Genomic DNA, 27,398 nt, shown 5'->3' on the forward strand with positions numbered 1-27,398 from the left:
AGCTAGTATTTTCCTGGAAAGTGTGTCGGAGTCGACTGGAAGTGATTGCCAATCGAGAAAACCTGACAATGGAGGCGACAGTGAAGAAAGAGGGATGAAAAACACAGGGGAAACGATGCATTGCCGCTGGCTGTAGTAATGTCAAGTCTGCCGAAGTGGCGATGTTTCTGTTCCCAAAAGATGAAGGTGAGCCTGGCTGGTGTCATTGTTTCGGAGATTCTTTGATTGATCATGATAAATAAAGGCCACTGGTCGATTCGAGAGAGAGAGAAAGAGAGACTGAGAGAGTTACAGGGTTGTTGTTAGCATCTGGTGCTAGCTCGGAGCTAACGGAGATTAGCTGTTTCAACAATAAGGAGAGGGAGAGTGCTCTCCTGTGGGACTGAGAGAGATAACGTCAGCTCAGGGAGGTAAAACTGTAGCCTAAGTTATCTCAGTGGGTTTGGTCATCTATGTAAACAAATATTTCCATCTATGTAATATTAGTTGTATAAAATAGGTTAAGAAATCATTCCAATGTTTTTTGATTATTGAAATATATGTTGCATATGAGTGTTGAGAGCTGTATCCGTAAATCTCTTAATGTTGCCCTCAAAGTGCACCAGATTGATCACTTTCCTCATCTATCCTGTCCGAAAAGCTGTCCAAATCAATCATTTATCTCACACTAGTATCACTTTCCAGAGTCTCCGCCATGTTTACAATCGCAACTGGGTACATCTTGTGACGTCACAGCCACTATCGTCTGCAACTTCCGTTAGGCTCAGACGGCAAAATTAATAATTCATTAATTCATTAATTATGAATTATTAAAAATTATTTTAGCCATGAACAGGCACAATGATATGTAAGGAATGAAACTGCCATTTCATTTTGGTGCAAAAACATGCACTTCACTGGGCCTTTAATGCTCTTACAGTATATGTGACGGTGTGACTTCCATGAAACTATATTTTATATCTTCCCAACAGATGAGCTGACAGGAAACCTAATACTCTAACAACCACAACATTGAAAGGGGAGTAAATGTAAATTAAAAACAATTCACAATTTTTTTATTTCTTCTTCCTTGCAGTGAGGTGAAGCTGACCTTGCACTTGGTGCCAGTAAGGATGTAGAAGCCCTTGATTTGCAATGCTTCACTAATTGTCATTTCCCTGGCTCCGCAGGGAAACTTTACCTCCAGCACAGCGGAAGACCCTACCTGACCATCCGGAGATGCCCCCAATAATCCTGATAGGAAGAGCCACAAATCTGACTCATGGACCTGCATCTGAGTTGCAGTGGTGAATGCCCTGACGCCCTCACATTCATTCATAGTCCCCCACTGTACAGACAAAACACCATCAAGGGCCTGTTGTTGCCCTAGCATCCTGGCAATACAGGAAGCAGTCACACGCTTTGACCTCAGGACAGCTCCAAAGTTGCTGGCAGTAGACCTTCCTTTCCTGAACAAATGCCAGTTTGGGTTGGTTCGCTGACCAGTTGTAGCCACCTGAATTGCCCTCTGTTGCTCTTCAGACAATGCCATGCTTGCCACAATTGCCTCAGGTCCCTGATGCCCAACATATTTGATAATTTCAGGAACAGTAAGTGTTTCCAAGCTGTAGTGTTCCTCTTCTGGCTCGGGGGAGAGAAGCCAAGAAATTCCTGAGAACCTGCCCCCGAGTCTGTCCCTCAGCCAGTCACGATCTTCGGAGGTGGGCTCTCTTGTCAGCGGGTTAAATTTGTTATTGGTTTCAACAGTCACATTAAAACAGTTACTAAATCAGCTTACTATCACCTAAAGAACATATCTAGGATTAAAAGACTAATGTCACAGCAGGATTTGGAAAAACGTGTCCATGCTTTTATCTTCAGTAGACTGGACTACTGCAATGGTGTCTTCACAGGTCTCACTAAAAAATCTATTAGAAAGTTGCAGCTGATTCAGAACAACGCTGCTCGAGTCCTCACTAACACTAAGAAAGAGGATCACATCACTCCTGTTCTGAAGTCTTTACACTGGTTCCTCACTGACACTAAGAAAGTGGATCAGATCGCTCCAGTTCTGAAGTCTTTACACTGGCTTCCTGTGTGTCAAAGAATAGATTTCAAAATACTGCTGCTGTTTATAAAGCACTGAATGGTTTAGGACCAAAATGCATTTCTGACCTCCTGCTAAATGATGAACCATCCAGATCTCTCAGGTCTTCAGGGACTGGTCAGCTTTCTGTCCCCAGAGTCAGAACTAAACATGGTAAAGCAGCGTACAGTTATTATGCTCCAAATATCTGGAACAAACTCCCAGAAACCTGCAGGTCCGCTGCAACTTACTACTTTTAAATCCAGGCTGAGGACTTTTCTTTTTGTCGCTGCTTTTAATTGAACTATTCATATCTTAGACTGCACTGTAACTTTTATCCATGTATTTTTTCTTTTAATGTTTATTTTATTAGCTTTTCTTTTTAATGACTGATTTTAAATGCCATTTTCTTAATGTCTTTCATTTTTTGTAAAGCACTTTGAATTGCCTTGTGTTGAAAAGTGCTATATGAATAAACTTGCCTTGCCTTGCCTAATAAAGATTTCATGTGACACATACAATTGATTTGTTGATGGGAATTAATATGAATAAATTAACTCGGTCTTAAAAGGTTAACAGTACTCTTGCTATCACTACTCACCGACACTATAAACCTTGTCCCTCATGCTAGCCCTGACAACACCGGTAAGCACACCTTCATCTAGGCTGCACTGTTACGTGTCCTGACTTGTAGTGGTTCTCTCCTCTATCTACACTCTTCTTGTCATCTTTGTAAAACGATATCAGACTGGTAATTGACACAGCCATGACTTCTAGTTAAATTCAGTGTGGCTAAAATGAAAAGCTCTGTGAAAATATGCAAGCACGCGAAAGTCAAATTCAGCTTTATTGTCAAAAATTCTACATGTGTTATACATCCAGAAATATCGAAATATCGTTTCCCACAGTGTGACATGTATACATAAAACAAAAAGGGCCTAGATAAACGTGGTATACATTAAACAAAACAGGCCTGGATAACCGGGGTATACAGTTTAAAATGTTAATATATTTAAAGTGTTCAAAGTGCAGTTTCAGTGCAAGTCAGTTGAAACGATCTTAAGTTGGCGTGACGTTGAAGTCGTGCGACCCTGCTGCTGTACTGGCTTGTAGTTAGTTTATAGCATAACGTTAGCATTTCGCTTTTGGCGACTAGATTTATGATTCAAAAATTATAAAAGTAGGGTTGACATGTGGAGATTATCCGGCTGAACAAAACGTGATCCCTCTCTTAAATGTGTGTCAACCACAGACCTTATTTCGAGCTATTTTCCAAAATCCTATGGAGAATTTGCATTGGTTTTTCGCGAAGGAACCGGAAGAAGTTTACTTCCGGGTTTTACGGGTTTTCACTGCAGTTCTCTATGGTGTTTGGCGATTAGGCCCCAGTTTGCAGGATAATCATGCAGGACGGGGAAGAACCGCTCTGATGAAACCCCTCGGGGTCTAGACACTGGTGGTGGTGATAAGTCGGTGGGACCGGTCTGAAGGGACAAGGTTTAGCTTGGCCCTGTAGGAGACGGGAGGCGAGAGGGGTGGAGGAGGGTTGCGTATTGTCACCTGCAATGACAGCTGACTAGAGGGAAGAGCAGATATAAAGGGATTAGCGGGTGCAACGATAGGCTTGTGAAGATGGAGAGAGGAGTGATTGGTTAGCTGGGGAGTGACGCCCCCGATCACTTAATGAGGGAGGAGAGAGTATTGAAATGACATGTTATATGAATGAAGAGCTTGGTCTTCCTGATTGAACTTGCGCTGAGCTTTCATTTGTGAGCTAACAGAGCTTTGAACGTCTTCCATCTCCGGTGAATTCTGTCTTTCTAGTTTGTCAGTTCTCTTTCCCCCTCTCATTCCAATAAAAATTACATCGATTTGTATATTAATTAGCGAGTTAAGGGGGTTGGTTTCCAATCGCGATCGGGAGCTAAAGATTAAGCATCCACCTCACTCGCCTTGTTCACCGGAAGTCCTTCTTAACCAACTTCTTATGTTTTGATGTGACTGTAAACAGCTAAAATATGTTCCAGAAAACAAAACTAATTTCCCGCCTTGACCAAGCTTTAGTGTCAGTTTTGTATAAATCTATTTTTACACCTGTGAGGGTGACAAGTGAGCGGCCCGACCAAGTAAGGAGACAGAGGCAGAACGTCTTGATACAACCCGGTGTGGGGATTTATTCATCTTTCGCACATGGTTGACAACATAAATATCCCCCAATGACTGTCTCCCACACTATTCCCCTCCTCAATGAGCCCAACATGCCACCCTTTATAGACCCACCAATTGGACCGTACCATCAAAAGGGGTGGCATTTGCAGAGATGGTCAGCTTAGATAAGGACCCTAGTTAATTCACAATAAACATTTAGTGGAGAATGACAAACACCCTTTAATTACGTTATATTTAATTACTGTATGAAAAGAAAAACGTTATAAACTAACAAGACAAACGTACATGATAACAAACCACCCCTGCCTCTAACCTGCTCCTTTAACCCCATCCGGAACGATAAAAAGGATCCGCTGTTTCTCCGAGGGCCCTTTACGATGACGGACCTTGGGACCGGAGACGGGAAAGCAGGCGGAGGTGAGTGTTATGATGTTGACTAATATAGGAGTAACTTGTACCATTAATGCAAATTTATATCATGACCTTTACACGCTAAAACATATCCTTTGCACATAATGACTAATCTCAACCACTGTCAATCTTACACAAACAAACACTTTCGGCGCTCTCGCTATAACTCCCCCCTTCTTTCCAGGTGGAGCCGAGAGCCTGACCAGCGTCTGCCAGACGACATCCCAATTTAATATGGTTTAATCATTTAATAAACACTACATCAATAAATAGTATAAAAATTTGCAAATATGCAATGTTTAACTGTACTGTGCAAATCACGCTAATAAAGTGCAAACTGTTCACGAAAGTACTGAGTGGCATTTGTCCTGTGCAAACCCACATGTGCAATATTACCCGGCCCGAAGCCGTCAGTCCATAGTAACGAAGTTACCTTCGTCACACCACACTTGCTGTATTCCCTTTCCTGTAGGATTTTGTGTATGTTAAATCGCCTCCATTTACTTCTGTAACATACTGACATCACTATGGAACACTCTTGCTCCTATTGGCTAGCGCACCAACACATTTTACGTGATGGGGCAGGACGTCTCTAAGCGGTTAACCAATCAAAACAGAGCGGGCCAGCTAACCAATCAAAGCAGACTGGACTCTGGTTTCAGACACAGGGTGAAAAGAGGTGCTGCAGCACAGGCAGTATGAGAAAAATAAAGAGCTTTTTCAACATGAAAGCATGGAGACATGTCCCAGTAGAGACACTTCATACTGAAATACACCTGAAGATGATCAAAATGGGTCCTCTTTAATTTGATTTGTTATTGGCCATTCTGGGAATTTCAGGAAAGGGCCATAACGTTTGCTTTGCCAAAAATAACAATTAAACACTTTATCTAAAATAAACTTTCCTCGGGTGTGTAGAGTGGAGATTGCAGTGTGACCGAACAGCTCTCAGATGGAGTTATAGAGTGTAACAGAGCAAAATCCTCTCTGTACCTTCATGTTTTTGCTGGGAAGCTTTTCAAGGGCGAAAGGTTGAAGGTGCAGCCATATTCACACCCTTCAGCCGGTCTGTTGGAAGTCCCGGTTAAGACAGTTATTAAATATCCATGCTGTCAGGTCATCCTGGGCTTACAGCAGCCTCGCTTCCCCCAAAGGCCAAATCCCATCCTCCAGACCTGACACTGTAACAGCTGCCGCACAGAGATAGGCAGCTAAACAAACACACCTCTGCTGCTGCAAACACTACTCAAATATTGAGCTATGTGTAACTGGTGGAAGGAAGAGCAGACCGAGCATGTGCACTGGGGCTGGAAGGAGCATGTAATGATAATTAAATGTATGTTATGAACAGGGTTTCTGATTTGTTCTTGGCAGTCAAATGTCCGAACATAATTTATTTTACCGGACAAATTTGAAACTTACCGATCATGTTTCAATAATAATAATAAGAATTGTGTAGCAGAGTTTCCGTTAGCAGGTAATTACCGGACTAGGAACGGATATGCTGATGTTTAAAACTCAGTTAATGGGAGTCATTTTTATATTATATATATATCAGTTTATAATCGTAACATACGAAAAATTCAGATTCATTTTTCAATAAATGATTCCACAAACAACAAACAACATCATTATTACATTCTACTTGTAGTAGATGAAGTACATTGTTCAAAAGTTTAAATTAACTTTGAATAATAACACGGGAGAAACGGATCCTCTCTTTTCCTCTCTCCCTCCCTCTCTCCTGACAGCCCGTAAGTTTCTCATGCAGCGCGCTAAACAGTGGGCGGGGCTTCAGGTCAGACTCAGCAGCTGATCTGATCTCTCTCTCGTGTCCGGTTACACTTAGCTTGCGTTTATGTCCATATCGATCAGATCCAGCTCTCCTGATCGGCCTTTATAGAGAGCACAGATCAAACTATTAAGAGTGAATATCGGCCGATAATGACCTGCGGCCAATCGATCGGAGCATCGGACATTTTGACCGGCAGGTTTTGAATTTACGGGTTTTTATAAAATTTTACCAGCTAAAAACCGGTAATTACCGGCTAACGGAAACCCTGGTTATGAAATAAGCCACGATTGGACACCAAAAAAGTATTTTTGTCCGGTCGGGTTGTGGAAGACCGAAAGCTGTGGGATTCATAAAAACATGTCCTTACTCAATATCAAGCCACGATTATTGTTTTTATTTTAAATCGTATAATGTCTGACTTTTTTGGTCGTCTGTGAGGAAAAGAAATGGGGCTCAGAGCCTCAGAATACTGAAATCTGTATTTTTTAAAATCTTTTCTTCCTTCTAAATTTGATATTCTTTTCTAAATAACACACTGTTATTTACTCACCAATAACACACAATTATCATTGTTTTTATTTATTTCTTTAATTCCATAATCTCAGGCTTTTTTGGCGTCCGTCAGGAACTGAATTTCAAAATAAAAATAACCGGAAATAGACGTAGGCATTTCGAGCGATTACCCAAGATCCTCAGCTATGGTTTAAGCTCGCTGATTGGATGTTTTATGCTCGGCGTAACCTTGGCGCACTGCCACTCCAACATCCAATCCCAGAGCTTGAAGATTAATCACGGGGACTGTAGTCCCAAACGATAGCTGGGGATTATGGGTAGTGTAGTGTCTTCGGCCATCCTAAACTCAGAAATGTTGACAATCGCAATGATGCTCGAAATGTCCCTTATAGGCCTACGTCTGTTTCCAGTTATTTTTATTTTGAAATTCAGTTCCTGACGGACGCCAAAAAAGCCCAAGGTTATGGAATTAAACAAATAAATAAAAGCAAGGATAATTGTGTGTTATTGGTGGGTAAATAACAGTGTGTTATTTAGAAAAGAATAACAAATTAGAAGGAAAAAAATATTAAAAAAAATACAGATTTCAGTATTCTGAGGCTCTGAGCCCCATTTATTTTCCTCACAGACGACAAAAAAAGTCAGACATTATACAATTTAAAATAAAAACATTAATCGTGGCTTGATATTGAGTAAAAACATGTTTTTATGAACCCCACAGCTTCTGGTCTTCCAAGACCCGAACGGACAAAAAGAGGTGCTGCAGGCACGAAACATACCACCAAGAGAAATACATTGGTTTTAAAATTGTTCTGTGTGACACGAAAAAAAGGGGAAAATCGTGTTGGTGAACACGAATAAATAGATTAAATGTCTTGGCTATAACACGAAATGCCATGAGATTGGGTTGAAGGGGCAGGGGGGAAGTAGACAGGCTACAAGTTAATTTTGCCATTAGAAATATAATTTTACTGTAAGGAAATAATTAAATTGGACTGCAACCAGTGTCTCTCCCTGGCTAAAGTCATAGGCAGAAATAATGTCTTCTATGATTGAAGTTTTATTCTTATTATAAAATCAGGATTTAAGGCTTCATAAAGCCACTGTGCTTTATATTGCTTCTGTAAAGAGATAGTAAATTGGTATGTGTTTGAGATCATTTAGTATGATAATATACATTTAATATTCCAAAGAATTAAAGTACTGTATAGCAGCATATAATGGCAAAACAGCTCCAGCTCCTTCCAGTTGGATGGGTTTCCCTGGTGGACAGAAGGCTTTAAGTGTTACGAACTCAGACACTTAGGATTTAGGACCCAATTGCACGACCCGGGAGACAGAGGTAAAGTATTTGTAAGATTGTGAACAACAAAAAGGGTAACTATCAATCTCTAGCCGAGATGACAAAAATAGGGAACAAAAAATGAAAGCGCTCACGTAGTGAGGAATGAAACTTTTCACGAGCACAAGAAACATCGACCTGACCATAGCATAAGACAATAGCACACAGAACTGAACATGACAAGAGACGAAAACGAACTGACACTGAACACTGGGAGACAGGGGAATTTAAACACAGCGTAACAAGACACAGGTGGGAATAATCAGGGGCGGGACTGGCGCTGATTAGCACAGGAGACACAGAAGGGGTGACAGGTGAAAACAATCAGGAAATTAGACACACCAGGGAAAACTAACGACAGACAGGAAAACACAGGGAAAAAAGACCAGACAATATACAGGGAGGAAAACATGTCAAGGAGAACAGAAAAACACCCACTACCAGACACACAAACTTAAAACCGTGACATTAAGTCATAGATTCTCAATTGGATTAAGATCTTGGCTTACAACATTCCAAGAAATCAACATTGTTCCTCTTAACCCAGTGTTGCTTTAGCAGTGATTTGTGGATCATTGTCCTGCTGAAAGGTGAACCTCCATACCAGCCTCAAATGTCAGGTGTACATATACAGATAATGTATTTGATGACAGAGATAATGTGACACTTGTATTGCACACAGGTGGACTTTATTTAATGTATTAAGTGTCTCTGAAGGTCATTGTTTGGGCTTTATACAAGGAGCGCTAATACATAATATGCAAACATACTCTCAGTTTGTAATCTTTTATTCTATACTTTTTCTTTTTTTAAATGTCATCATTTTTGAACTATTTTGTGTGGATCAATTAAATAAGATTGTAACAAAAATAAATTGAATTTAATGCAATAAAATAGGAAAAAATGGAAGGGGGGGTGAGTACTTAAAAAAGGCCCTGTGCTAACAAGGCTAAAGGAAAGATTAGCAAGTGGTGAACCTCATCCTGAACTTATATGCGTCATCGTTTAGCTCCACAGCTAAACGGTGAGTCATTACAAGTCTTCAGACATGACAGACTATTTTGAAATCGCACTGAGCTAATGCTCCATCAACTTACCCCCCAAAATTACAGCAGAGTACAGACTGTACGGATGGCACTCTGCATTAGGGATTTGGAGGAATGACAAATACACTCAGTATGAACGTACAGCTGTGATGCACAGTGTGAAACATATGGAGGGGTTTATTTTCGGAACATATTAAGTGCGTTTACCAAACTACAACATGATGTTTAATAGTTCCCCTCGGCAATGACATTATCCCACTCACCAATAAATGATGCATATGTTTCATGGATCTGATGTTGCAAACAACTTAAAAAGGCACTCAAAATGATACAAATTATTATCGTATTAGTGCAGCCATGATATGTTAACTTTTAGTCATAGTCTGGTAAAGTCCATGCCCCCACTTGTACAACATTGTCTGTTAAAGAGGCCCTATTTAGCTTTTTTGGGGTTTCTCCCTTTCCTGTAGTGTAAACGGTCCGACAAAGACTAAAATCCCTGTGTTCCCTCCAGAGGGAGTTTCTCTCTCTCCTCCTCATAAAAAAAGAAGTGCTGCTGTAACTTGTTCACAAATCTGTATTGTACCATGACTTTGGTGTAATGTTGGCAGTAGACAAAAAAGTGTTGATGCATGACATATCCAACTGTGTGGCCAGTCAGTTTCCATATGCAAAGAATTATAATTAATTGACCAGACTTCATAGCTTTTCCTTTCGGTTTGCAAATTCAATTAAAAAGGAACAGTGGCACCTGAAGATAAAGTTTTATTCTGCTCACTGACCAGACTAGAAGGACTTAAGAGAGTTACTTCAAAGTGATTACATTGACAGAGAGTTTCTATAATAAATGGGAAAATAGTTTTATTTTGTCAGGTAAATGCCAGTGAAGGGAATCCTTTAAAACCTGTGTTCTAAAAATATATTCTGAGCTGTGCTTCCGTGCAGATGAGCTCCGATGGATCATCCATGAGTCGGTGGAAGCCCCCCCACCACTGATACACTGTTACCAAACAATCAGAGCTCGCCCACTGCTGAGGACCCCCGAGAAGACCTTTTCAGAAGAGCTGAACAGTGATACATCTGCTAGTCACACTCTTCCCCCACAACAAGCTCCAGAGCCAGGCGGCCAGAAACAGCATGCAAAAGATTGGAATTGCTCACACTGTGAATTTCAATCAGTCACCTCGGTGTGTGTTTCTCCTTCCTGCTCCGTGTTTGGTATTCCTTTGAGGGCTGGTGAAGGAGAACTGAGCAGCTGGCTGCAGGGGGAGGTGTGAAGGATGGAGGGGGGCAAGGTGGTGTTGGGGGTGTGGGGTGAGTGGGGGGCTGTTCCCTGAGTGCAATAATAGTTTGAGAGCTTTATAGGCTAAACCAATGTTTGTATCGGGCTCTTAAAGGGGAATGCTTGTACCAACTTGGAGTTGCTTCATTCACACTTCTGACCTGTTGCTAGCAGCAGAACGTTCCTAAAGCTTCATAAAAAGGTAGAACCGGAAGGAACACCACCCTAACACCACAGTATTTCAGAAAACGCAACAGCATTTCAGAAAACGCCACAGCATTTCAGAAAACGCCACAGCATTTTACAAAAACGCCACAGCATTTCACAAAACACAACAGCATTTCAGAAAACACCACAGCATTTCACAAAACGCCACAGCATTTCAGAAAACGCCACAGCATTTTACAAAAACGCCACAGCATTTCACAAAACACAACAGCATTTCAGAAAACACCACAGCATTTCACAAAACGCCACAGCATTTCACAAAACGCCACAGCATTTCACAAAACACCACAGCATTTCACAAAACACCACAGCATTTCACATTGGACGGAAAGGGTATTCCTTAGGGAGAACACTTCTTGTTTGTGATTGGACAGAGCCAGCCAGAGAAGCACTGCTGTGATTGGTTGTTTTTGCTGCCAGTCAAGAAATGACGCTTCGTGATTGTCCCAACACATCAGCCATTAGCTGTTAGCACACACTCAGAGCTCACAGCTCCTCATATCTGTTCAGAAACTGGACAAAAGTTAAACATATGCAAAACACAGACTGTCTATGTCATGGCGAATACAGTTGCTGCTTTATTTATGTCTGTATGACGTTGTTGTAAGTGTGGACGGTCGGAGCAGCTACAGGTTAGTTTAAGTTTAGCCATCGCCCCCGCCCCCTCTCCAGCGTCTTGTTTGAATGACAGGAGTAAACACAGAATTAATGCTTTATTAATTCATGGTTTTTAAGGGGCTTATCTCCATGTGAATACTATGGTTGACTACCCAATATTCGCATCGCTCTAATCGCTCGAGTTTCACCGCGGCTGTCAGCTGTGTTTGCTCCTGTCATTCAAACAAGATGCGCTAGAGAGGGGGCGGGGCGTATCTCCATGTAAATCCTAGGGGAGATACCAACTACAACAAAATGAACATATTTGACCGTGATTTAATTGTAATACGCGTTTCAAAGTGATGCCGAAGTAACTACATACTGATAACGGTTAGTAAAAACCATGAATTAACGCTTTGACAAGTCTGTAGACAAGACGGCAGGCGAAAAGCTTTTAAAATGCGTGTTTTCTGAATGGAATCGGATCCATCAGGCTAAACTAACCTTTAGTTGCTCCGTCCACACTCACAACAACGTCATACAGACATAAATAAAGCAGTGACTGTATTCGCCATGACATAGACAGTCTGTGGTTTGTACATGTTTAACTTTTGTCCAGTTTCTGAACAGATATTAGGAGCTGTGAGCTCTGAGTGTGTGCTAACGGCTGATGTGTTGGGACTTGGGCTGTCAAGTTAACAACGCGTTATAACGCGTTAACGCAAAAAAACGCAAAAATGTTTTAACACCACTAATTCTTTTAACGCGATTAACGCATGTGTATTTTTTGTCCTCGGCCGCCCCGTAGTTTCAGAGCGCATCAAGTTTAAAATATCGTCTTCAAGCTAATGCTGACAGCCCCGCTCCTGCTGTCCTCTTGCAGCAGACCACACTTCCACGCTCACCGGCAGGCACCGACTGGCCATCGGGAGGACCGGGAGGGTGTGTGTATGTGTGGCGCGAGAGAGAGACCTTACGTGTATTGTTGTTGTTGTTAGCATCTGGTGCTAGCTAGCTGCGCTAACGGATATAAGGAGCTGTTTAAATGAAAACAGAGGAATGACATTTCGCCGACAACTGCGCCGAGCACTAGCCAGACAGAGGGACATTGTGGCAAAAGTCAGCACACTCAGCACGGATAGTGCGTGCAACATGATTGCAGCGTCCAGGCAGCTCCCGTTCGAGCATATGCCTCGAGTTGCACATAGCTCCAACGATCCATCACACACACACACACACACACACACACACACACACACACACACACACACACACACACACACACACACACACACACACACACACACACACACACACACACACACACACACACACACACACACACACACACATTGTATTGTATGAGAGGTTCCAGATTGAATTGAGGCGAATATTTGTAATGTTCAGAGGTTGTTGTGTTTGATATAATATTCATGAGAATATTTGTCATTGTTCAAATGATAATAAACATTTGCATAAAGCATTTGTCCACTCATATGTTGATAAGAGTATTAAAAACTTGAAAAATATTCCTCTAAGGTACATTTAGAACAGATAAAAAATGTGCGATTAATTTGCGATAAATATTTTAATCGACTGACAACCCTAGTTGGGACATATTGCGCTGTCGGGCGTTGACCAATCACGAAGCTTCATTTCTTGACTGGCAGCAAAAACAATCAATCACAGCAGTGCTTCTCTGGCTGGCTCTGTCCAATCATAAACAAGAATTGTTCTCCCTAAAGGAATACCCTTTCCGTCCAATGTGAAATGCTCTGGTGTTTTGTGAAATGCTGTGGCGTTTTGTGAATTGCTGTGGCTTTTTCTGAAATGCTGTGGCTTTTTCTGAAATGCTGTGGCTTTTTCTGAAATGCTGTGGTGTTTCCTGAAATGCTGTTGTGTTTTCTGAAATGCTGCGGCGTTTTCTGAAATGCTGTTGTGTTTCCTGAAATGCTGTTGTGTTTTCTGAAATGCTGTGGTGTTTCCTGAAATGCTGTTGTGTTTTCTGAAATGCTGTTGTGTTTTGTGAAATGCTGCGGCGTTTTCTGAAATGCTGTTGTGTTTTGTGAAATGCTGTAGTGTTTTCTGAAATGCTGTAGTGTTTTCTGAAATGCTGTGGTGTCTTGCACTTCAGGGCCACCGTAACATGCAGTGATGTCATATCAAGGGGAACATGATCTTATCGTTAAATATGAGGTCACGGTGCACATTTTCAGACAAGTCTGTCCTGTGAGGTTCCACTTGTACACAAGAATGATGACAAAAATAGTTGTGCGAAGTGAGTGTGAATTGAGGATTAAACGTTCTGAAAGTTACAGAAATGGTTGTCCACATATCACCCAATCAGACTTTGAAACTTAAAAAGACAAAATACATTGTCTTGTCTAATTCCAGTTTAAACTGTCCCTGTGGAGGATACATGTGGCGCAGGACACACACAGCACACTCTTATCTTCTCTGTGTCACTGCTGCCAGTGGACAAGGAGAGAGTTTATATTGGGGTTGGAGAAAATGCACAGTATAAAATTATACAGAGAGCTAACGTTGTGTCTTTGTGTGAGAGATCACCTGCAGAACCTTATGTTCAACACAAAACAATGTAAGATGTGCATCTGAATGTTATCAGTGGTGTGTTTTCTGTTTGAGGAGCAGAAACATTTTATTTTCACCATATAACAGGGTAGTGGTGGTCTAATGGATAGTGAGGTGGTCTGAAGATTGGAAGGTTGTGAGTTCAAATCCCACCAGGAACACCACCACTAGTGTGCCCTTGAGTAAGGCACTTAGCCCTTAGTTACTCCAGGTAATTGATTATTGTAAGTCGCTTTGGATAAAAAGCGTCAGCTAAATGAAATGTAATATAATATAAGACAGTTCACCAAAGAAACCAAATATCCAGGTTTATCAACACATCTCTAAGTTTATTACTGCAGTGGACTAACCCTTCATTTGTAACTTTCCACCTAATTCTGAATTCACAGCCCTTCACTAATGACTTGCTAATTAGCCATTTGGTAAGAAGTTATGAACAAGTGTAATCAAGCCATTAATAATCTTTCATTTTAAATGATATGCAGACTATATTTGAACACATAATGAGTTGAAGCTGAGCTTCCAACCACCTCTCAGTCTTTATCAGAAGAAAGAGCTTGAGGCGCTATCATGGATATTTGTAATGTTGTAAGGAAAAGCAACAGGACACTCAACCCTGCAATGTGAATGAATACCTTTGCAGGATCCATCCACTGCTTTGTGATGATGTCATGATGATAACAAAAGCAAATATCGACATTATTACAGTATTTCAAATAAAGACAGGACTCTCTCTGATAATTATAAAAAGTTAAGGGTCTGAAAGCTCATTTTAAATATTTGTATACTGATGGGAGTAATATATAAACAAATGATGGACTTTAACACGGTGCAGGTCTCATCCGTTGCTCAGTGAGCACATTACATCATCCTGAATCATTGGGTTTACTAAAAATGCTTAAATAAAAAAAATGCTGCAAGAAGATCAAAACACAACGAAAATTGGGACACTAAAAAGTGACGCACACTGACCGGAGGCAACTGTCACTGTCACAGGAAACGTACCTAAAATGTTAGTTTTGCTTATTTTAACAATGTGATTGCATGATTCCTTTGAATAATACTGCAGATCTGCTGTAAGCTAGCTAGCTAACATAGCTAACCTTGTCATTTCAAATATACTAACAAACACTTACAGTTATGAAACAGACTAACTCTGCGAGAGTTAGTGCGCCGGAGTCTGATGAGAATATTCGTTATGGCCAAACGGCGGTACTACACTTCCGTTTGGTTGCTGGTCCGGGAAACACTTTTTCCCATTGACTTACATTGGGAAAGAGTGGTCTGTAACTCGTTGGATAATTTTTTTTAAACTAAATAAACTTCCCAGTATGAACGTTAGTATAGCCCTTATTAAAAACATTCGTTCCTCAAGTTGTACAAATGTGCTAATAATGTTATTCTGAGAGTTATTTCCCTCTGCATTATGAACGCGCATCTAACCCACGGGACATGTTCAGTACTACATCATTTTGTCTTTACCCATGGATGCACAATAAGAACGGACCCATATCGTCTTACTGCCATCCCACGGAGCTGTAATAATGGATATATTGCACATGTTTGCTGTAATTCATCATGAGTAAAATATTATACTACATGGGCTGTATGATTACATCTTGTACCGTAAATGTTGTATTAAATAAAGTTAATATTACCGACGTTAGATTAACGTCCCTGGAGCTTCTTATTGCACTAAGAAGCTTATTGCGTTGTATATATATATATATATATATTAGTGGTGGGCCGTTATCGGCGTTAACGTGCTGCGTTAACGTGAGACTCTTGTCGGCGATAAAAAAAAAATATCGCCGTTAATCTATTCTCAAAGTTGGGTTGGGAGCTGGGTCTATACTACGCAAGCGATGATGACTTTCACCTTGATAATTTAGCGCGGATGTATACCTAGCCGAATTGCACTGTAGGGGGCGAGATCGAGTCTTTGACCTGTGTTTCTTCTACTGTCTATGGATCTGACCCCGGTCAAATCAGCCACATTAAACGTGACATGCTAACATGGATACAGCAGGAATGAAGCCGCGGGGTTTGCTTCAGGGGAAATTTATTTTTAAGAAGCTTCCCGATGGAAACCTCGACAAAAATAAGGTTGTTTGCACCTTGTGCAATGCGGAATTAGTTTACTGTAGGAGTTCATCCAGTCTCAAGTACCACCTAAACGCAAAGCATCCCTTAGCTAATGCGGAAGATGCCGGGCCGAGCACTGATGTAGCGCGGGGGAAGACTCGTCGTCAAACAACTATGTTTGAGTGCAACCGAGGCAAGCCCGTCAGCACAGCTCTATCAGCCAAGCTAACTAGTCTCCTCGCTCAGTGGATTGCCACCAGCTGCAGGCCCATTAGCGTGGTTGAAGATGACGGGCTCGAGCTTGTTCTCCAGGCGGCCACAGGTGACCCATCTTACAAACTACCTGCGAGGCGAACTATCATGAGGATAATACATGACCAGCACGCAGAAGAGAAAGCTACGAAAGTTGAGAAGATGGTAGAGGCGAGGTCTGTAGCACTGACTGGGGACCATTGGACGTCCGTTAACAACGACAACTACCTCGGCGTTACAGTACACCTCATCGATGCTAGCTGGGAACTTCACTCCTTCGCTTTAGGTATGCTACGTTATGTCATTTTAAATTATATAATTTAATTTCGTAGCCTTTTAATTACCACCACGTTATGTTTGCTTCTTGATAATTGCTAGTTGTTTACTACTAGTAGTGAAATTATTCTAATTTACTTTGTCTGTCCGTTAGGTGTGATGAAAACAGAGGAGCGTCACTTTGCAGAAGCGTGTACAAGGCAGTTCCTCGACGTCGCTAATCAGTGGGGGATAACTGACAAAATAAGCACTATTGGAACAGATAGCGCTCCTAATATGGTGGCAGCAGGGAGGATACTTCCATTCGAGCACTTGCCCTGTGTTGCGCATGTTGTACAGAGAGCTATTGTAATGTCATTTCGGGAAGGTGGTTTTGATGGTGCACTGGCCAAGTGCTGTAAAGTGGTCGGACATTTCAAACACAGTCCGGCCAACTCAGACGAGCTAAATGTCCAACAATCCTCCCTTGGACAAGTTAAGGAGTCACTCGTGCAAGATGTTCCAACACGTTGGAATTCCACTCTTGAGATGATAAAGCGCGTGAGGCGTAACAGAGACGCACTGCACACAACGCTGTCGCTGCAGAAGCACAACCTGGCCCTCCCAACAAATGCGGATTATGAGAAGTTGGCAAAGCTAGAGAAACTGCTGGAGCCATGCAGGTATGGTCTACAAAGATAGTGTGTTCATGAATTGGCATACAAGTTTTTAAATGTCACTTTGTATGTAAGAAACACCTGCCCTTAAATGTGTAATCTGAGTTAAATTAATCTGTCACTAATAATTTTTTGCTGTGTGTGTCTGTCTGTCTGTCTGTCTGTCTGTCTGTCTGTCTGTCTGTCTGTCTGTAGGTACATCACTGAGCTCCTTGGTGGAGATAAGTATGTATCCTGCTCTGTGGTTCTACCTGCCCTGTGCCACCTCCAGCATGCGATGAACATCTCAGATGATGATCCTGCCTATATTGTGCGATTCAAGGCTGCCTTCATCAAGGACCTCAACCAGCGGAGGGAGAAAATAAACCTGGAATGGCTTAAGGTATGTCAGAGTGACCAGAAGATAACTACATTGTATGACTATAATAGACTGTAAAGCCAGATGAATAAGTCATGAACAAATATGGAGGTTGGATTTGGAAAGTGACATTTTCATCAATCAATAATTATTATTTTTTATTCATCAAAGGTGGCGACTGCTCTAGATCCACGATTTAAGGACCTCAAGTGCTTGCCCAGAGCAGAGAGGGAGCCAGTGTGGGCAAAGCTAAGTGCGTTGATGAAGGGAGAAGAACCTGCTCTGCAGCCACTCAGGGAGGAGAACCCTGAGCCACCCAAGAAGAAAACAGCCCTGCTACTGATGGGATCCGACTCAGAATCAGATGAGGAGACACCAGAAGATAGTACAGTGGAGAGGTACAAGGTAGAGCCCAGTGCCAGTCTAGATCAGTGTCCACTGAAGTGGTGGTCGGAGCACACTGCTGTCTATGGTAAGATGGCCCAAATTGCCCGTAAATACTTGAGGACTCCTGAGACAACTGTCCCATGCGAGAGACTTTTTTCTTTAGCAGGCCATATTGTGCAGAAGAGGAGAGCTTGTTTGTCACCAGAAAATGTGAACAAACTGGTCTGCCTGAGTGACTGGTGGAAGAAGGAGAAATAGAGCTTTGACTGACACAAAGCTACTGACTGTAAACAGTTCATTACAACCTGTTATATAGGCCTACTGTTCAACTAAAAATAAACAGTTAATAAACACAAGTACATCTCATTGTCATTGATTTATTTTCATCACCAATGATCATAGAACAGCTTTCTCAAGCAGTTTGTGATGCATTTTGGAAACTGGAGATGAGCCCCTGGTCTAATGCACCACCTGGCTTGAGAAACCCGTTCTCAAAGACTTACTTTTAGTCATTATTTGGGTAGCACACATATTCTGAATGCCTTCGGCAGAATTCAAATGAGCCATTTTAATCTAGATTAATCTAGATTAATTCCAAGAATACAGTGAGATTAATCTAGATTAAAAAAATTAATCTATGCCCACCACTAATATATATATATATATGTATAGGCTACAGTGCAATAATTATTTCATGCTGAATGAAGCTTTGTTGCTTGGATATCACTAGATCCTGTTACAGCGGAATATAAGTACATAACGATTGATGTGTACCTGAGCATAATTACTAGCTTGCCGCTAGCTGCTAACTGCCGCCTCGTTAAATGATCCAAGCTGCTTTCCTGGGTTCTAAAGTGCTGTGAAGCAGCCTGTTCTCTGGCTTCAGTCTGGGTGGAAGAGCCATCTGCAGCGCAGAGCTCTCTGGGTAAACTCTCCAACTATTTACAACACTTTTGCCGATGTTTCAAGCACTTTTCAAACACTATTCCTGGCTTAAGAAGCGATGTGCATCACCCTGGATCTCCAAATCTATCATAACAAGTCATTACCATACTGTCATGAACGCGCGTTGCTGTTACGTGTACGCAAATTGACGTGCTTGATGTGAACGAGCATTTTGGTTAAAGTTGCGCATGCGCTATGAGCGAACATACGGGTACTTCTCAGGCATGCCGGGTAATCTGTGACGTTTTGCTCTCTCAAAAGTTGGGCCATTTTATCATCATGCGCTAATGAGCAACTCTCATAGGAATGAATGAGGCCCCGCCTCCCACGCTGTATCCAGTTCTTATTATACATCCATGCTCCGGTCCCAGCTGTGTGCGTCACTTTTTAGTGCCCCCGTTTCCGTTGTTTTGAGCTTCTTGCAGCAGGTTTTTTTTAAGCATTTTCTTTTTGCATTTCTTTATGCTTTTAATAAACACTGCACATGTTTTGTGAAGTTTGTGAATGTTTACTAAATGCTGCATGTGATGTAAAGATGTTTCTTCATTTGCATGTGTTTTGGCACATTTGTGTGTTTTTATATTTGCACAGTTTTTGTGTTTTTGGCTGTTGTAACCTGATTAGTCCTTCCGCCCAATGGACTTTACTGTACTTTTTTACAAGAAAATCCATAGGATTCCTTTAAAGAAACGTTCCAAAATGTTTCAATGTGCCTGACCTGCTGACTACGCATGCAAGCAGTGCCTGTTCTGCATTGGCTAGCGGTGACTTTTATACCTAGGCCCTCTGAACCCCCCCCACTTCCCTAAAAAAAAGAAAAAAAGAAAAGTTATAAAGTCACAGCGTATACTTCAAAAATAATATCAAAACAGCGGCCCGGGGTGCAAAACAGCGACCCTCTACCACACAAAACAACACATTACATTACATTGCATTTAGCTGACGCTTTTATCCAAAGCGACTTACAATAAGTACATTCGACCAGGAAGATACAACCTTGAAGAAAACAGAATCATATCACATCAGGTTTCATAGAGCCAGTGCTACTCAACTGGCTATAGATAAGCCAGTCCTTTATTAGTATATAAGTGCTCTGTTAGCAGTTCTTTGTTAATAATTATATCGCTCGAAGTGGAGTCGAAAGAGATGAGTTTTCAGTCTGCACCGGAAGATGTGCAAGCTATCTGCTGTCCTGATTTCAATGGGGAGCTCATTCCACAATTTTGGAGCCAGGATAGCAAACCCACATGTTTTTGCTGATGGGAACTTGGGTCCCCCTCGCAGTGCGGGTGCAGCGAGCTGTTTGGCCGATGCAGAGTGGAGTGCACGTGCTGGGGTGTACAGTTTAACCATGTCCTGGATGTAGGAAGGGCCAGTTCCATTCGGAACTTGGGTCCCCCTCGCAGTGCGGGTGCAGCGAGCTGTTTGGCCGATGCAGAGCGGAGTGCACGTGCTGGGGTGTAGAGTTTAACCATGTCCTGGATGTAGGAAGGGCCAGAACCTGCGTCGCTTTCTGGGACAGTTGGGGACGTATCCTCCTGATGTTGTAAAGAGTGTATCTGCAGCAGCGGGTTGTAGCAGCTATGTTTGCAGTGAAGGACAGTTTGTTATCTAGGGTCACACCTAGATTCCTTGCAGTCTGAGTCGGAGAAACAATAGAGGTGCCGATGTTGATTGTTAGGTCAAGAGTGGGATAATCTTTTCCCGGAAGGAAAAGCAGTTCAGTCTTGTCAAGGTTGAGCTTGAGGTGGTGAGCAGATATCCACTGAGAGATGTCAGCTTGACAAGCAGAGATGCGTGCGACGACCTGGCTCTCTGAGCGGGGAAAGAACAGAATGAATTGGATGTTGTCAGCATAGCAGTGGTATGAAAAACCATGCGGGCTAATGACAGATCCGAGCGAGTTTGTGTACAAGGAGAAGAGGAGGGGACCAAGAACAGAGCCCTGAGGGACCCCTGTAGTTAATTGACAAGGGTCGGACTCGGACCCTCTCAAGGTTACCCTGTAGGTATGGTCTTTGAGGTATGAGGGGAGGAGGGAAAGTGCAGTGCCTGAAACTCCAAGTTTTTGGAGAATGCGAAGGAGGATCTGATGGTTCACCGTGTCGAATGCAGCAGACAGGTCCAGAAGGATGATGACAGAGGAGAGGGAGGCTGCTTTAGCAGTGTGCAGTTCCTCAGAGACAGCAAGGAGAGCGGTTTCTGTTGAGTGACCTGCCTTGAAACCAGACTGGTGCGGATCCAGAAGGTTGTTCTGATGGAGATAACAGGAGAGTTGTTGTGACCCAGCGGTGAGAAAAGGTGAGTCAGAAAAAGAAGAGCGAATATCATCAACCTTTTTTTCAAAGTAGTTAACAAAGTCGCTTGACAGAAGGGAGGAGGGGGAAGGGACTTTGGGGGGGTCCAAGAGGGTGGAAAAGATTGAAAATAGTTTTTGGGGATTGGAATAGGAATATTGGATCTAATCTTGAAAGAAAGTGCTTTTTGCCTGAGAGATCAAAGCAGAGAAAGAGGAGAGGAGAGCCTGATAGGTTAGGAGGTCGTCATGGTGTTTGGATTTCCACCGTTTCCGCTCTGCTGCCCGAAGGATGATTCTATTAGCACGCAGTGCGTCATTTAGCCAGGGAGCAGGAGGGGACTGACGAGCCTGCCGAGATGTGAGAGGACAGAGAGAGTCCAGAGAGGATGAGAGAGTAGAGAGGAGAGTTTCTGCAGCAGAGTTTTGAGGCAGGAGTTGGAACGAGTCATAGGAAGGGAGGGCTGAGAGCACCGATGAGGCAAAGGTAGAAGGGGAGAGGGGGAGAGGGGGAGAGGGAACGGAGGTTACGGCGGACAGGTGCAGGATGAGAAGAGATTAGTTTGTTATGTTTGGAAAGGGGTAGAGAGAATGAAATGAAGAAGTGATCGGATGTGTGGAGCAGGTTTACAGAGAGGTTTGAAGTAGTGCAGCTAATATGAGATCAAGGACATTGCCAGCGTTATGAGTTGGTGGGGACGGAGACAGTGAGAAAGCAAAGGCGGTTAACAGAGATGTTAGTTTGTCTATCTTCCCTGTCTGGAGGTTGAAGTCTCTGAGAAGTACAGCGGGAGGGCCAGTTTCAGGGATGTGTGAGAGGAGATTATCTAATTCCTCCATGAAGTCCCCCAAGGCGCCTGGTGGACGGTAGAGAACAACAATGGTTAATTGTATAGGATGGGTTACTGTGACGGCATGGAATTCAAAGCTGGAAGGAGTGAAGTTAGGTAGCTTGAAGAGGGAAAATCTCCAGTTGGGAGAGAGTAGGAGACCAGTGCCACCTCCTATGCCAGTGGGTCTGGGTGTATGGGAGAAGGAATATGCTGTGGAGAGAGCTGCTGGGGTGGATGTGTTGGAAGGAGTAATCCAGTTCTCCGTGAGAGCAAGGAAATCCAGGGACTGCAGGGAAGCGGAGCCAGAAATGAAGTCAGCTTTAGGAACAGCTGACTGGCAGTTCCACAGGCCCCCTGAACCTAGATGTTGGATCTCAGCGGAGCATGTGGAATAGACGAGAGCAGGCCAGTTATATCGATTAGGAGATACACGGGGCCAGTGATGATTGCGAGCAGACACATGAAAAGGAATGGAGAAAATACACATGATTATAGCATGAGGGGCTAGAAAACCAAAGAAAATAAAATAAAACACCAGCGATACTTAGCTCAATTAAAGTAGGATTTGCCTCCTCTTTGCCTCCCTCGTGACTCCCGCAGGACTCCAATGTCTTAGCTGACGCTCCAGGAAAGAGCTAACTAAGATGGACACCTGATTGCTGAGTTCTCACAGATGTGGGGCCACGCCCTTCTAATTAGTTAACTCTTTTCAGCTGATGGGCGACAGCAGAGTGTCCCTGCGAATTGTAATGCAGGGTTGAGGCGTGTGACCCACTGAGACCTGTTTAACAGGCTCAGTTGAGCAGATCTGAGATTTAAAATCTCTCAAAAATCGCCGTTTTAGCTACAATAACTACAGAACAATTATACAGAGTAGAATAAATGAAACAGAGAAGTCTATTTAAACAAGAATATAACTTACAGTGATTGCTGAGTCAATAGGTAGTCTCCTCACCCGGTCTAAGATTCACACCATAAACACCTATCGAGACAGGGCACCCACAGCCAAGTAACAATTAAAAATGAATGAAGTCGGCACAGCGGCCACATTGAAAATGACTTAGGCCTACCTTTGATGATCAAATCACTTAAACACAAAATCCATCCTCCTGTCCTTTTGGATGAAGCACTTGATGGCGGGTCATGCAGCTGATCCTTTGCCACTCCAGTTTATCATTGTAACTCAATCTTGAAAATGACTCGGTTAATAATTTTGCAACGATGTCATCACTATCACTGATATGAGCCATCATGAACAAACTTATGCCAATCATAAATCTATTGATCATAAATCTATCGATTAGATTTATGATTCCAAAATTATAAAAGTAGGGTAGAAATGTGGATATTATCCGGCTGAACAAAACGTGCATTTATCTAACAGGTTCGTTTACCACAGACCTTATTTCCAGCTATTTTCCAATAGCCACAGTGACACGTCCTAAAACCCGGAAGTAAGTTAGCATTTTACCACTTCCGGTTCCTTCGACAAAAAGCAATGCAATTTCTCCATAGGGTTTTGGAAAATAGCTGGAAATAAGGTCTGTGTTTGACACACATTTAAGAGACGGATCACGTTTTGTTCTAAGACATTAAATCCATCAGCAGTGACCCCACTGGTGATTTTCGAAGAGTTTACGTGTCTGAAAATCGATGGTTGTTAACAAGTGGCTGAATAGGACTACAGAAGTTGTCGAGGCCGTTGTACGTCATTACGCCGAACACGTAAACACTCCTGCTAAGTTTGTTTTTCCCCCGTGTTCTGCTTGAAAGCAAGTACGTGCCTCCTGCAAACTGTTAAAACAAACGCTTCAACTTGTACAATTTTGAATCTGTATGTTTGAATATGGATCTTAAGTTGGCGTGACGTTGAAGCAGCGACCCTGCTGTAGTTCGTTTATAGCATAACGTTAGCATTTTGCTTCTGGCGACTAGATTTATGATTCGAAAATTATAAAAGCAGGGTAGACATGTGGATATTATCCGGCTGAACAAAACATGGTCCGTCTCTTAAATGTGTGTCAACCGCAGACCTTATTTCAAGCTATTTTCCAAAATCCTATGGAGAAATTGTATTGCGTTTTTGTCGAAGGAACCGGAAGGAGTTTACTTCCGGGTTTTAGCATTGTGGCACTCTATTGCTTTTTTGTCGAGGGAACCCATGCGCAGCTTACTTCCGGGTTTTAGGACGCTTCACTGCACCACTCTATACACATGCATAAACTTCACAGCGGGTGGAACTTGTCATAAAGTCCGCGAAAATAAAGCCCACCCATTTAGAGGGAAGATGTGATTGGTCAATTGTACTGTCATTTGACATTACTCTCTCGTTGAGTTACTATAGCTGGCCCTCTGTGAATTTACAGCAGGACCATCAATCACCTCCTATCTTCACCTCGCAGAGACGGCTGAAAAAAATATTTTAAAAATAATGTTTTTTTTTTTTTTTTTCAAATATTATTTGTTTTAATATCTTAGGCCCTCAAAGAGGGCCTAGAGGGCCCTGACGGCTCGCCACTGCTGCTCTGACATTTTATATTATTATCTATAGGGATGCATTCCAGGAGCTTATTGAGAGACTTTCCATAAGAGAAACTGCACGGTATAATTCAAAACCCAGATCACCCACACTGTAAAATTATACCCATACGAACACACACAGCTGCAGTTATGAAATGTATCTGACATTTAAATGTGCATCTCCAGCAGAATATACAACTACTGTGGGCACCCAGATACTGTACACACATGGCTGTGTGAGAGCGCTGTATGGAGCTCAACGTGGGTTTGAGAGGCAGAGAGATGCCTGCTTGTTGTGTAAGAGTGGAGGAGGGCAAGGTGCATCCACACACTCTGTGGACAGCTGTCACATTTATAGTGTTTCCATGTTTGTGGGGGATGTAAATTCTCTGATTTCTAGGAACTGGTAACACAGATGTGATTACACAGAACAGTAATTACGAGTTTCATGACTCTGATTCCTCAACTGTTGTAAACCGAATAAAAAAGGCCACGTAGGTCTCTGCAGCTGTGTATGTTCAATGAAGGATCTCCCTTATGTGCCGCTCCATTCTGGCACCATGTGTGGCAATCCTAATGTGGCTCTGTCATAATGAGTCAACATCTTCTCCTTAGAAATGAGAATGATTTACTCTTTACGCTTTACAAACAGTCATATGATTTTTCTCTAGGCATTCCCGAAAAGCAATTCAACATACATGCCTTCTGAAACCGTGACTCTAGCCTTTCAGCGCTGCGAGGTTCTAGTTAGAGACAACTATGAGACACACAGATACTGAGCCCTCACTGGAAGTGACAATAGCCGCTATTAGCTAGCTAGCTAACTAGCTGGCTCTTTTTTTACATCAGTTTAGTGGTAAATGACTCAAATAGTAAAATAAACTAATGTATAACATTTAGATGTAAATTGCTTCTGTTCAACCACAATCGTGGCTGGTTTTGTTAGTTATGTTATGTAGGGTCAAGGTTGAGCTGTAGGAAAATCATCCTGTGGGGACCTTAAACAGTGTACTAAATATCATGGGAATCCATCCAATAGAGGACTCACTTGACTCAGAATGGTGTACAACCAGACTTATACTAATGAACAGCTAAAAGATGGACATAAGCACAGGACAAAAACATTTTTTATTTAATATTTTGTGAGGACAGTCAAATATAACTTTCCATATCTGGATAGAGTTTCTGGAGAGAGACTTTAATAGCTAAACATATTCAAAAGACCTGTAAACAGTATCATGTTTTCTTTGATAATAGCCAAATAAAAATAAGTGGTGGGAATGTTATATATTTTTTTAAATGGCTGTAATTAAATGATACTTTGCAGAAAGGTTTCCTGGAGAGACCTATGTCTGAAACAGATTATAGATCAAATAGCTCTGAGATAATCCAGCGTTTAGTTTTAATGTAATATAATAGTACATGGGAACATATTGAAAAAACAAAGTACTGCTGCTACCCTATTTTATAAAAATCAGGACACCAGATTTATTAAAAGGTTGAAGTGATCCAACTGCAATTGTGAAGTATAGAAGAAAAAAGTACACTCAAAACGGTATTTACATAAACAATTGATAATAATACTTGTATTTGAAGTCATTGTTTTCTTAAGCAGTCATCATTCACTCATTCTTGTTTCACTTCAGCTAAATTCCTTCTGGCTAAGTCTACGTGACTTTATGATGTGCTGCAGCATGCTGGGTCTGGACGTCAGTCAGTTGGGGGCGCTGTCCCCCAATCACAGCTCTGTGTCCTCTGCACGTTACAGCCAGCAGAGAATGCTTAATGCGCTAAGAAAGACAATGACACTCAGGGGGGCCGGCCATTCATCTACTTAGACTTTTTGCAGTGTGCATTTCCACGATTACAGGGGCAGGTCAAATTCTATTAACCGTGAGATTTGAGTTTTCCTGCCCAAAGACAAGCAGACAGATGGAGGCTACCATTCTAACCATGGACTTCACTTGCTTCTGTTCCACAAAACTACAGAGTCTGCTTCTCGCAGAGGGACAGTTGAGAGAAGACGGGTGATAATGGTTTACATCTGTGTTGGATTAAATAAGAACACATTGTGTGCCATAAAGCTGCAGCTATGGACATGGAACTCCCTTGGTTGAATAATTATCAAATTCATCGGAAGTAAGGAATAAATCAACTGATAGAAGCTTGGGTAGAAATCAAACTCATGGCTATAGAAATAGCAGTTCAAACTAGGGTGACAAGTGTTGAAAGCAACATCTACAATGTCATGAAGAAGATATGTGATACTATTGAAAGCTCAATATAATGTACTACATTGACCTTGGAGTAAAACCGTTTTTAGAATTTGGGATTTTAGGATATTATAGGATCTAAATAGGATTAGGATAATATTAGGGTTGGATAATAATGAATTAAAACAAATTACTTCCAAAACCAGCAACCCCCAATACTACTTATTTAGTGGGTATTGTGTAACCCAAGTAACAGATATTCTCATGTTGTGCCAGATTTCTCTAAAAGTGACTACACTGATTTAAATGTTACTGTACTCACTTAATTGGAACAGTACATTCAGTCACTCAACCTTCATAAGGAAACACATGTGTCCCCTACAAACTGCATAGGAATTGTTCTATTTCAAGTGCAATTGCATTTTTAAAGTGATTTGTATGCTTTAGTCCCAGAATAAATTTGACTTTTGACGGGGTCGAGAAGGCTTACAATTATCATTCACCATATAGGAAACTTTAATACATTTGAATGTATTT

At 42.0% G+C, this 27,398-nt stretch overlaps 2 protein-coding genes across 10 annotated transcripts in view; one reads left to right on the top strand and one right to left on the bottom strand.

Moving 5' to 3' along the window:
- tsnare1 (T-SNARE Domain Containing 1) overlaps window positions 1-27,398 on the bottom strand; it is a 403,887-nt gene that overhangs the window by 169,709 nt on the left and 206,780 nt on the right. The window lies entirely within an intron of this gene.
- LOC307013439 (E3 SUMO-protein ligase ZBED1-like) lies at window positions 17,182-18,415 on the top strand (the record flags this gene model as incomplete). Its single annotated transcript, XM_079640838.1, has 3 exons — window positions 17,182-17,315; window positions 17,505-17,691; window positions 17,839-18,415. The coding sequence occupies 3 exons, from the start codon at window positions 17,182-17,184 to the stop codon at window positions 18,310-18,312; spliced, it is 795 nt and encodes a 264-aa protein (XP_079496964.1). The 3' UTR covers window positions 18,313-18,415.

Source organism: Notothenia rossii (genome assembly GCF_949606895.1).
Source record: "Notothenia rossii genome assembly, chromosome: 7".
Lineage (NCBI taxonomy): Eukaryota > Metazoa > Chordata > Actinopteri > Perciformes > Nototheniidae > Notothenia > Notothenia rossii.